At 45.5% G+C, this 13,326-nt stretch overlaps 1 protein-coding gene across 14 annotated transcripts in view; it reads right to left on the reverse strand.

Moving 5' to 3' along the window:
• Positions 1 to 13,326, reverse strand: part of MAP4 (microtubule associated protein 4) — a 98,789-nt gene that overhangs the window by 44,179 nt on the left and 41,284 nt on the right. For 13 of the 14 annotated variants that reach the window (XM_075827840.1, XM_075827841.1, XM_075827845.1 and 10 more), the window contains exons 5-7: positions 8,576 to 8,671; positions 2,112 to 2,213; positions 1,586 to 1,708 (exon numbers count right to left, since the gene is read on the reverse strand). In XM_075827840.1, coding sequence (XP_075683955.1) covers positions 1,586 to 1,708; positions 2,112 to 2,213; positions 8,576 to 8,671 — 321 coding nt within the window. The remainder of the gene's footprint in view (positions 1 to 1,585; positions 1,709 to 2,111; positions 2,214 to 8,575; positions 8,672 to 13,326) is intronic. The other variant, XM_075827848.1, reaches the window with a different exon arrangement.

Here is a 13,326-nt window from a genome sequence, read left to right on the forward strand (position 1 = left end):
CTGAGGGGACACAGGAGGCGTCCGCTGATTAAATGTGAATGAGGCTGAGGGACAGCTGCACGGGGCAGGCTATAAGACTACGCATGACAAGCCGCGGAGGAACGATCACTATGTCTGAAACTAGGAAAGTTACACAGGAACCGATTCCTAATTCCGAGACCTGTTCACTGCCAATATCCAAGAGTCTCCATCATAGACCGGGACCAGAATAGAAGCAGCCACGCTGGGATCACATCTACAATGGTTACGGGTATATGATCAGGGCAGACATGTGCTCATATAACTTGTGTTAGGACTCCCCGAGCACACAGCGAGAAAACACCCCCTGTGACTGGAGCTGCTGCTATTTTAGGAAGGTCACTTCAGGTCACGTTCACATTCCGGGACTCAAGTGTCAAAACCCACAACCAAAAACAAAAAGGGGGAGAAAAACAAACAATTTCCGACAAAAAAACAAGAACAAAAGCCACTTAATATAACACTTTTAGAGCTTCAGTATCTGTTATCCGTCACTGGGAAGTATGTGTCAATATTTCCAAGGAAAACGTCCAAAATTATCTCGCCCAGAGATTCCTCTAAATTCCAGAATGGTCAATCTGCCAATCTATGCAGTTACATGCGAGCGAGGGGTAATCACTGCATAGACAGGTTTGCTGTTCAATAAACTAGAAACGCTGGACACCACATAAGCAGATGTTGATGTACTTAAAAAAGTTGAGCGACTTTGTAAATACAATGCATTACTCATCCTGCACTGATCCTGAGTTACATCCTGTATTATACTCCAGAGCTGCACTCACTATTCTGCTGGTGGAGTCACTGTGTACATACATTACATTACTTATCCTGTACTGATCCTGAGTTACATCCTGTATTATACTCCAGAGCTGCACTCACTATTCTGCTGGTGGAGTCACTGTGTACATACATTACATTACTTATCCTGTACTGATCCTGAGTTATATCCTGTATTATACTCCAGAGCTGCACTCACTATTCTGCTGGTGGAGTCACTGTGTACATACATTACATTACTTATCCTGTACTGATCCTGAGTTACATCCTGTATTATACTCCAGAGCTGCACTCACTATTCTGCTGGTGGAGTCACTGTGTACATACATTACTTATCCTGTACTGATCCTGAGTTACATCCTGTATTATACTCCAGAGCTGCACTCACTATTCTGCTGGTGGAGTCACTGTGTACATACATTACATTACTTATCCTGTACTGATCCTGAGTTATATCCTGTATTATACTCCAGAGCTGCACTCACTATTCTGCTGGTGGGGTCATTGTGTACATACATTACATTAATGATCTTGTACTGATCCTGAGTTACATCCTGTATTATATTCCAGAGCTGCACTCACTATTCTGCTGGTGTCATGTATGTACAGTGTTTGCTGTTTATGTAGATTCATTCTATAGAAACGGGAAAATGTTGATGAAAGGTAAGAATCACCCTTTAAAGGAAAATCTAAAAAAAAGTTTTGAATGACTATATATAAAAAAGATCACAAAAAGAATTGTTTGACTTCTTTTCTTCAAGCAGATGTCAAACACAAGGCCTCCACTCACCTGGTGTATTATGGGAACCTAGCGCTATCTGTTCCTCTGCCGTCGGTTCCCATATATGTGAGTTCGGATCGTTCTGAGTAATTCGAAACGGGAGTTTTGCCGATTCATCACTTGGAGTTTCCCCTAAACAAAAATAAGACAAAATATTTAGATTAATGTTATTGAAACTGTACATTAACCAGACGCTTATGGCCGACCCCTCGTACTTTGATGGGATTCGCCAACCACCTAATCTTGCGAATGCGTCCACAACCTGCCAGGAAGTTATATGAACATTGATGTGGATGGTGATTTGGATCCACATGGCGTCCACGTGACAAGCGAGTAAGTGACATCTCATCTAGATCAGCAGTGCAGCCTCTGGCCCTGGGCCTGTAACTACAGGGAGCCACGTCTCCGATCTCTCCTGGAAGGTTTCGTCCTACGAAGTCGTTTGCTTTGGCAATTTCCTTTTTGTTAGTATCTCCTCCTGACAATCCGCTACTGATATGTGAGGAAACCGAGCGTTCAGAGGTCTCAATCTTACCGGTTGTTTTTTCAGACGTGTCTGCGCTCGGCGTGTCAGTGTCTCCGGATTTAGAGTAAGAATCAGTCAGCCATCCTTCATCATATGCGGCTTCAGAGGACTCTGCACAGGACATAAAATCAACAGAAGAAATAAAGGAATAAGCTGCATAATCATAAAAAGAAACGCAACGAAAGAGCCGTCTTTACTTGGCCCTATACTTAAAATAACCTTGGCCGTTTAACGCGCTCCGGTCAGACCTAGACGTATAGATCATCTTTAACGATCTAAACTATTTTGCCAGTGTTTGGCTCTGTTCACATCTGTGTTTGTATTTCCGTTTTTCTGTTCAGTCATAGGAATAGAAAACACAAAAAATAGAAAATCCGGATCAGTCACATGACAGGCACTAACAACGCTCGGACTCCATTGACTTTAAAGGTGGTCCGTTAGGTGTCCGCCATTTTGGCGTGCGGCATGCTGCACTATTTTAGCATTTTTACAGAATCTGCAACAGAGGCTCCTAACGCAGATGTGAATACAGCCATAAAAGGGTTATAAGCTATAAGGGTCTGATCGCCGAGAGCCCCACCGATCACAAGAATAGGAGGGTCCCGTGTCCTTTGTTTGAATGGAGCGAAGGTCGGATATGCACGCTGCTGCTCTATTTAACTGATACATTGTAACAAACTATCAGATTTGTGCAGCTGCTGCTGGTGTATTTGGCTCAGAGCATTGTCTAGACTGGAAACACTTGTGTTCACTTCTCAGCTGAGAGCAGGACTGGCTATGTACAGGATTTACTGTCTCTGAATGTAAACGAGAATGTTCCCATTCACTGACAGCAAGCAAATGTCTTGGAAATAGTAAGGAATTGAAGCACCGTCTATTAGAAATTTGTAGAACTTTATAGTGATAAAGGGTTTTATGTAAATAAGTCTTAAACACCAATGTTACAGGCGGATCGTCCCCTCACATCATGACAACTGTTGCTGCAGAGGGGCAGCTGTTCTGCTGAAATTGTCCTGATTTAGCCCATGACTTATAAACATCGGGTTTCAGTTTCCACAATGATACAGGGTTTTATCTGCATCAGTTCCCTGTCTACTCACGCGTTTTAGGTTCAGAGCAAACGTGTCCTGTACATATCACATTCATACAGGTAGTGTACTGAACAAGCTATATGTACACTCCACCAGCAGAATAGTGAGTGCAGCTCTGGAGTATAACACAGAATGTAACTCAGGATCAGTACAGGATAAGTAATGTAATGTATGTACACAGTGACTCCACCAGCAGAATAGTGAGTGCAGCTCTGGAGTATAATACAGGATATAACTCAGGATCAGTACAGGATAAGTAATGTATGTACACAGTGACTCCACCAGCAGAATAGTGAGTGCAGCTCTGGAGTATAATACAGGATGTAACGCAGAATCAGTACAGGATAAGTAATGTAATGTATGTACACAGTGACTCCACCAGCAGAATAGTGAGTGCAGCTCTGGAGTATAATACAGGATATAACTCAGGATCAGTACAGGATAAGTAATGTAATGTATGTACACAGTGACTCCACCAGCAGAATAGTGAGTGCAGCTCTGGAGTATAATACAGGATATAACTCAGGATCAGTACAGGATCAGTAATGTAATGTATGTACACAGTGACTCCACCAGCAGAATAGTGAGTGCAGCTCTGGAGTAGAATACAGGATGTAACTCAGGATCAGTACAGGATAAGTAATGTAATGTATGTACACAGTGACTCCACCAGCAGAATAGTGAGTGCAGCTCTGGAGTAGAATACAGGATGTAACTCAGGATCAGTACAGGATAAGTAATGTAATGTATGTACACAGTGACTCCACCAGCAGAATAGTGAGTGCAGCTCTGGAGTATAATACAGGATGTAACTCAGGATCAGTACAGGATAAGTAATGTAATGTATGTACACAGTGACTCCACCAGCAGAATAGTGAGTGCAGCTCTGGAGTATAATACAGGATATAACTCAGGATCAGTACAGGATCAGTAATGTAATGTATGTACACAGTGACTCCACCAGCAGAATAGTGAGTGCAGCTCTGGAGTAGAATACAGGATGTAACTCAGGATCAGTACAGGATAAGTAATGTAATGTATGTACACAGTGACTCCACCAGCAGAATAGTGAGTGCAGCTCTGGAGTAGAATACAGGATGTAACTCAGGATCAGTACAGGATAAGTAATGTAATGTATGTACACAGTGACTCCACCAGCAGAATAGTGAGTGCAGCTCTGGAGTATAATACAGGATGTAACTCAGGATCAGTACAGGATAAGTAATGTAATGTATGTACAGTGACTCCACCAGCAGAATACAGCAGATGGAGAGAACGCAGACTAGAGATGAAGAGCCCCTTGAATTATTCCAGAACTTGGACTTATTGTATACATGTATTTACACACGAGAGAAGCTAATGGACCGATGACCGGAGTATGACCCCTATCAGAGCATGGACAACTGGGTCAGGGATTTATGTGCAACGTCCACAGAACTAAACAAAAGGTCTTTGTCATCTTATTATTCCAATTATATCAGAGCACAAGGGCGAGTGCTGGAGAACTTGATGGTGACTTGAACAAAATCGCACATTTCTTGAGAAAAGCTGAGCAGAAGATCTCACCCCCTTCCAGCGCTCATTAAGATCAACTGCCCCCTTTAAAGTAAACTATACGAAAACTGAAGCACTCAACATTTCTTTATCTTCTGAGACACTGGAGCGCTTAAAGTCATCCTTTAATTTTAAATGGCAGGCGAGGTCAATCAAATATTTGGGAGTTCAGATTCCTAGGGATTTGGTAGATCTTTTCACTCTCAACTATCAGCCTTTACTGCAAACCACTCTTAAAAATCTACATTCATATGATCGAGCGCAGCTCTCATGGTTTGGCCGCATCAACGCAATCAAAATGGACATCCTCCCTCGGTTTTTATATATGTTTCCGGCTCTTCCAATATTAGTCCCCGGAACATTTTTTAAGGCATTGGCGAAAGCTTTTCGGAACTTTGTGTGGGGCACCCTGAGGCCACACCTCAATATGAAGTCACTGTCCCGTCCAAAGCTGAAGGGGGGAGCTGGACTCCCGGACTTGATCACTTCTCATCAGGCCGCAGTACTCGCAAGGGTGGTGGACTGGTTTCATAATAGATCCAAGAAACAATGGGTAGAGATTGAGCAATCTATAGTTGCGCTCTCACTTAGATCGCTGCCATGGATCCTTCCTGATTATAGACCGGCGCTTGCGACCCTGCCCTTGCTGACCCAGCACTGCATCACTTTAATGGGACAGTTGATGGTTAGAAAGGGCCTTTCACATAGACCCGGGCTTCTAAGCCCGCTGTTTGATCACCCAGAATTTTTACCAGCCGTCAATAAGAAACAGTTCATGATTTGGTCCTCTTCTGAAGACACGAGATGATGTCAGGTAATGTCGGATGGGGGGAGGCTCCCTCCTTGGTCCGAGCTGCAAGGATTGTGCCCGGGGAGGAAACTTTCTTGGATGGAACATGCCCAATTGTCCACATTTGTATGCCTGGCCCTACCGGGTGGGATACATATCGTCACTAACACAGCGTTTGAATTGCTGTTGCTTCAAACGGAGCCTCCGGCTCGGGTGATATCTAACCTGTATACCTTACTTTTAGAGGTTGGTGATGACCAGCCTCCTGCATACGTCAGCGCATGGGAGCGAGAATTGGGAGTAGCTCAGTCACTGGCTGAGTGGGATCGAATATTTTTTCTGTCTCACAAAATGCCGGTGGCATGTCAGGCACAGGAAAAAAAATTCAAAATCCTGACTAGATGGTACCGTTGTCCACAGAACCTGAACAGAATGTACCCTGTGTCGTCAGATTTGTGTTGGCGGTGCGGGACCGAGACCGGAACAATGTTGCACATCTGGTGGTCATGTCAAGTATTGCAGACCTTCTGGAAAGCGATTTTTGAAATCTACACGGAAGTGGAAGGTACGCAGCTGGTGCCCACCCCTCAGATGGCGTTGCTATCTCTAATCCCGGGCCCTTTGCCGAGTATTAGGAAGGGGCTACTGCGGCATTTCCTGACTGCGGCACGAACAGTGATTCTAAGACATTGGAAGTCCACCGTGCCGCCCTCGGTTGTAGAATGGGTAACAGAAATGGATTCTTTATGTCGAATGGAATCTCTGGTCGCAGAGGACAGTGATCGCATTGGTGCGGTTCTTTCTCTGTGGAGTACATGGTCGTCCTTCAAATCTGGTCCACACTTTGCTAAATGGCTAGGCGGAACCTCCCCATAGAGGGGTCGGTCAGAAGCAGTCTGCTAACTTGAGGGCCCCCGTCTGGGAGAAGGGTACCTCTTCTTTCTATTTTCATGCTCTTCCTTTATCGCTCTCTTTTCTTCTTCTTCTTCTTCCTCCCTCCTCTTGTGGGAATGGAAGGATATCACGCACTTTACACAAAGCTTTAAATATATCTATATGAGGAGACCTTATCAAATAGAGACAATACCTATAATTTGAGAGGTGAATTTATGTGTAAGGTGTGGGTGTAATATGTGGAAATATGCCAACATCTTACCTGAGAAATATAGACAATGCAAAACAACATGTATGTATACTGAGATGTTTTCTGGAGTTTGATTATTTGTATTTGTTGAAATTCTTAATAAAAATTCAGATTATGAAAAAAAAAAAAAAAGATCAACTGCCCCGAAAGTCAGGAAATCCCCGGTAATTAAAGTCCTCGGGTCGTCTTCCGTCTGGTTAGAAATCATACTCCTGTTTCTTGGTCACCTCTCCCCTACTGGTTGCCACCCAACTTTCCCAGAAATAGACAACTCCTCACACAGGGGTTGTCATCCAGCTTTTCTAGATTCCGGAATGGCAAGTCTGCTTAGTTATAGGGGTCATCACATCTGCTGCTTCCTATAAGGGAGAGGGATCACATATACCAGGGACCAAGCACCACTATTTCCAGGCTTGGGTCGGTCCCCAGCAATTGATCCGCCATAAATGTCTACAGTGGGAAAACTGCTGCATAAGGGGTTACTCTCTGACCCAGCTCTCCTGCAGACTGATAACCTAATAAGTGGTTTAACCTTATAACGGACCATAAGGGTATGTTCACACGACAGCGTCCGTAACGGCTGAAAATACGGGGCTGTTTTCAGGAGGAAACATCCCCGTAATTTCAGCCGTAACGGCATGTGCAGGCGCTTGAACGCCGCGTCAGTTACGGACGTAATTACGGCCAAAGTAGTGACAGGTCACTTCTTTGACGCGGGTGTCTATTTACGCGCCGTCATTTGACAGCGGCGTGTAAATATACACCTCGTGTGAACAGACAAACGTCAGCCCATTGCCTTCAATGGGCAGATATTTGTCAGCGCTATCGAGGCGCTTTTTTCGGACGTAATTCGGGGCAAAAACGCCCGAATTATGTCCGTAATTAGTGCGTGTGAACATACCCTAAAGCTGTAATATTGAGCTTTCCCAGGAACGGAAAACGAAAAACTGGATCAATAGAATTTGAAACTATCGGGCCGCCGCTCCATTCAAATGGGGGACAGGGCACACCGATTTTTGTGATTGGTAGGGGTCCCAGCAATCTAACTGTTATAAAAGAGACAGTGGGGAGGGGGGAGTTATCTATATAGGGGATGGTATATAACGGTTAGATCGCTAGGTCCCCTAGCGATCACGAAAACAAGGGGTCCTGTGTCCCTCATTGGAGTGGTGGTTGGGCACGTGCACTCCTGCTCTGTTCAACCCTGCACAGTCCCAGAGTACATCGCTCGGTTACATCAGTCCCATAGAGGTGAATGGCGCAACAGCACGTATGCCCAACCAACGTGCCATTCATATGGGGATACATGACACCCACCGATCTATCCAATATCACCTGTCCAATGGATCGGTTATAACCAGAATAGCCCTTTAAAGGGGTATTCTGGTTATCAGATATTTATGGCATATACGGTCAAAAAGTCTCAGATAAGTGGATGTCTGGAAGGAAAACCCCCATCAAGAGAAAGGGGGTCCTCTGCTACCAGGAGCGGAGGTCACCCATAAGCACGGTTATCTCCACTGTAATTTATGGGGATTATTCCCATATACTACAATGGAGAGAGCTGCAGTGCAAAAGATGATCGGGGCCGCACAGAATGACATCACAGGCCGTATGTCCCCCTCCCGTGGTTGTGTATCCCCCCCCCTGCTGTAGAGAATGGACTGGGCGCGTACATGATTAACACTTGCTAAGGCCTGATCGTTATACTGTGAAATCCCCCAATCAGGCCAACCCCCTCCCCAGGACGAGGCTGCAGTGGGAGAGGAGCAGCCAGGCCGTGATTTATTGCAGGCATCTGCTCGGATACTTTGACGGAGATGATAAATGAGCTGTCAGGCTTACTGTGCAGCTGAGCCATGTTTATATATAGACCCTGGGCTAGGAAACGTACCGGGTAGCTGCGCTGCGAAGGCAGGACAAATCTGTACTTGAGGAGGGGGGGGATGATCTGCCAAGACGTTTTCATCGTGGGTTGATCCGAGCGGATCTGAAAAATAAGAAAAAGGCAAAAACATTGAGGTTATTATTGCCAAACAACAAATATACAGATCCTGAATACGTACGGTATCCTAGTGGACCTCTGTACAGCGCTGCGCAATATGTTGGCGCTATATAAGTAACTGAGTGTTCTGCCTCCATGTCGGTCTTCACTGCAGCTCTGACATTCTATTCATGAATCAGGAGGCTCAGGCTGAACGTAGCTACAGATCAGGTAGAGCGACTCACCGGGTTAATCGTAAAATTAGTCATTTAAATACCCCCCCCCCCCCTCCACCCTATAGACTATGTATGAGATCCGAACTATTACAAGAGTGTAAAAACCTTCCCCTGATGACAAAGCAAAAACCCCGAGCGGCTGTCAGACGGAGATTAACAGGAATAAAGCTCCGTTCCAATAGCGGTGGAGATTTCACAGGCTTTTCCTCCTTTTTAATCGGACCGTGAACCATAAGTGAGCGAGTATCATAACTCTGAAACTCTGACCTACTTTCAGCCGGAGAGCAGGGGCGCCGCGCACTTTTCGGTTATATAAGAGGTGGAAATTCTGCAAGCAGCGCTCCTATGATCCGGGGCCTCATCCATTTACATTCCGCCGTGCCGCCGAGTCTCTTAATGAACGCTGGAGAGATTTCACGCATCGCCGCCTAAAGTACCAAGGGGGAAGTCTAAAGTGGAAGCTATTTCTGTCGGACAAGCGGAACTTAAAAAGCATCCAAAAAGAAGTAAAAAAAAAAAAAAAAAAGTTAAGGCAGCGAATACCTGGAGCGATACCGATGACTGGTTACTTCTAAGGCTGCAACCATCAGGCTAAAAACGTGAGCGCCAAAAGTAATGGAGGAAAGTGGGACAGAGACGGATGGGGGGCGGTTTCTCTCAATATAAGATTCAGTTACATTTTGCATTACTTATTTTTGCACAGATATAAAGTTGCAACAGGTTTTATACTCCAGTTACAAACAGAGCTGCATTTAAAAAGTTCAGAAAATTTGCAATTGGCTTTCAGAATGCAGCACTTCATATCTCCAAGCATCCCCTGCTGGTTCAGTGTCTGTACTAAGCATGAAGAGCTCGCTTGTGGCACATGGTAGGAGGTGGGCAGTAAGTATTACCTGCAGGACTAAATAGGATGGTCACCTTCCTTACTCCACAGACATGGAGGAGGATCAGGGATCGCCCAGGAAAGGTGGTTTAAGGGTCAAGACTAAGGAACGGAGAAGCAAAACATCGTGATTCTAAAGCGACCAATGCCGTTGATTTTTAAATCTTCTATTAACATTTAATACGCAGAGCCAAGCTGTTCGGTCACATGTCTGACAGCGGGAGTGCAGCTAAACTGCTGTCTGTTACCAAGGACAACGAATAGAAATTTTGAAAGCAGCTCTGGATGTGAGTAGAGAAAACAAGTACAATAAAGCAAAGCATTTGCAAAAGCCGCACAACTTTGTGGAGATATCAGCAGTCCTGACCGGAAGAGTAACGACGCATGTAGCGCTATTCTTCCTGTCAAAGTGACAGAACCCAGGACGGGCGCCGGTGGAATCGATCATATGACCAACCCTGCAGTGCATCGTGGATTCAGTTATAAAGTGTGAACGGCGATTAAACAGCGGGTTGGGGTGGGCGCAGCAAGGAGAGGGGTGACAGGCCAGTATAATAGAGAAAGACTGCTGGTGTAAACTTTGTGACCCCGGCATCCATATTTCTGTTTTCTCCCGGAATAGACGCACTCTCATCATGGCTATGGGCGCTTGTCACATTTAGTTAGCGATCAGGAAAAACGCTGGAAGCAACTGGCATGAGATCCAGAGCCGGCTGCCCGGTTACACAGCTGTATGTCCAGGATTCACTGTGTCTAGACAATACGCCCGGCTTCATGTCTCGCTGCAAAAACTGCAGGAAGAGGCTCCAACTCTGCTACATCACCTGTGCGCGATTATCTCAAGTGGCTAAAAACTCTATTAAGCCAATTCTTGCACTATCTGCTTCTGGGAAAGCTGGGTGAAAACCAATATGGCCCCCATGGCCGCTGTCACCCAGCTTTCTCAGACTCCTACATGGCAAGTCTGCCTAGTAATGCTGCTATAAGGAAGCAGGGGGTGTTTTGCTGGATATTTGGCAGATTATGTATCCTATAAAAGCTGCAGCGAGCACGCTCGGTGACCGTTCTGGCCAGGAAAAGATGGAGATCCCTAGTTTGAATAATTTTTGGGGTCCCAGCAGACCCTCTCTAATCTAACATCACCATGTAATTGGGGGGAGGGGCCCACAAAAGGCACAGATCATAATCATACAGCTTTATAGGTCTGGGCAGCTACAAATATTTGACCTCTTTGCACCAGCCTTAAGTTAGAACATGGTTTATACTCCAGTCACATCCAAAGCTGCATTAATCGGCAGGCATTTCTGCACGTAGCTTATATACTTCAGCATCTGCTGCAGTGCATATGTAATGGGGTGGACGTTCTACCAAGATATCAGATCCTGCAACGCAAGCGGAAACAGCAGAATTTTGAATGCAGCTTTGGATGTGAATAGAGTAAAAATACATTATGCAATTTAGGTTCTCGATAAGTCAAGCAAAATAATAGCAAAACTACTCATACGTAAATAATATCTAGAAGTCAAAAACGGTAAAATATTCCTCAGACATTTTTGATTATTGCTTTGCCATCTCAACCCGACGTCCGCAGTTCCGTAAACTATTAACTCCCGGATTGTTAAGGACTAAATATTTCCGGTTCTATTTCAGGATCCAGTTGCCTGGGTCTCACAGCTTTACAATACACTGGTCGTGGGTGGTTTTCAGCGGAAACGAAGGATAAAGCGTGGTTTCCATGACAACTAGAACTGCGCGCCGTTGACGCGTCTGCCACATCTAATCAGGACGAGTTGAGTTTTAGCAGCAGGAAGATTTTGCTTTGCAACCCCTATAAAAACACGGAGGTCGGCTGGAAGGATTTACATACACTACAGAACCAAAAGTAAGTGCACCCTCATAGGACGGCACCGCTCCAGAGTCAGGTGATCATTTTCCAGCCCTGGTCCCCTGTAAGAGCGGCTATTGTTGCCCCCTGGATGTGTCCACTTCACAACAGCCGCAAAGCGGTAGCCACACAAGAGCGGGGCTACATATAGAAAAGCATCTACCCGTCATTACAATAACAGAGATCATTATGCTCAATGCCAAGTGTCTGCTGGAGTGGGGTAAAGCCACCACCACTAATATCAAACAGTGGAAACGCATTTTCCCTCTTCACCATCTGGCTTTGGCAGATGCCAGGAGAACATTTCAAAAGCCCAGATATGTATATAGTCAAACGTAGAGTCTGGCGGAGGAGGAATAATGGTCGGGGGATGTTCTTCACTTGAACTAAAAACCCCAAACCCATGAAGAGAAATCAAAGCTGCAGTTAGTGACATTCTAGAGAAGTGAATCCAAATCCTAGATTACCATGGAGGGAACCCCTGACTGTCACCCCAGGGGTCCCCTATTATTCTTGCCTCAAACTACTTGGTATCAGGGAGGTAAAGCTTCTAAAACGTTTGGCCAGCGCCATATTCCGGCACAGAATTGTTGACTGTTTTGCCAAAAATCTGTCGGTCGGATGAAATTAGTCCATCCCTAGTGAAAAAGTGACCCGACTTCCTGCCGCCGCCCTTTGGGAAACACCTGACCAGGTACCAGTGGACCCTGGGTGTTCAGAACTTTAAGGCAACAGTTTAGGGGAGGCCCAGTTTTTGCACAAGATACTCATCAAGCCCACTTGGAGAGGGGTGAACATACTTTTGCCCATGTTGAGAATATCAAGACGAAGTGAATATCTAATGTGAAACTTGCATCGTTGGAGGTAAATATGTTGGAGCCCCTACCAATCGACATAACGAAGGGGCCCTCACGAGTACAAGGTCTGCACTCGGAGGTGGACGGCCTCTCCATAGACTTGAATGTGATTCTCATGCAAAATGGATTACCAAGCAGGGGGGGGCACTCGACGGCTATTCCTCCCGACTCACCCTCGATGGAGAACATATGTATCTTCAATGGGGAGTAAGGAATAAGCTGCTGCCAGACACCGCTTATCTCCCACAGGAACAAAGAATCGGTAACGTTGAAATACAATAAGTCGGACCCTTCTTTCCATCAACATCTGCCGCCTGGGGAGGCTCAGGCACATTAGATAGTCGCTCTCTGAAATCGGCAGGGCTTCATCTAATGTGTATGGCCACCCCAAAGGCCCGATGAGTGGGACTTTAAGGCTGGGTTCACACAATTTTTGCAGGAGGAAAATCTGGTGTTTGGAATTTTGAGGCAGATTTTCCTCTGCCGTAAACGCCCGAAGATGGGGCATGTCCCTTCTTTTTCCTGCGAGCCGGTTTTTCCGCTCGCTGGAAGAAAAAAAAAGCCTCTGCCTCCCACAGAAATCAATGGGAGGCATTTTCGGCCGTTTTTTGGCACGTTTTCAGACGCGGTTTCCGCGTCAAACAAACTGTGAACTGGCCCTAGGAATATAAAAAGGAGATTTATAAATACTTATTTTATGAAAACCTAGAACTTCCCCTTACTATAGGCTGACGCTCCTACCGCCCGGTCTCTGAGAAGATGTAGAGAAATCTTTAGCAGGACGTCTGCAGGGACGGGGA

The sequence above is a fragment of the Rhinoderma darwinii genome, chromosome 5, assembly GCF_050947455.1.
Source record: "Rhinoderma darwinii isolate aRhiDar2 chromosome 5, aRhiDar2.hap1, whole genome shotgun sequence".
Taxonomy (NCBI): Eukaryota; Metazoa; Chordata; class Amphibia; order Anura; family Rhinodermatidae; genus Rhinoderma; species Rhinoderma darwinii.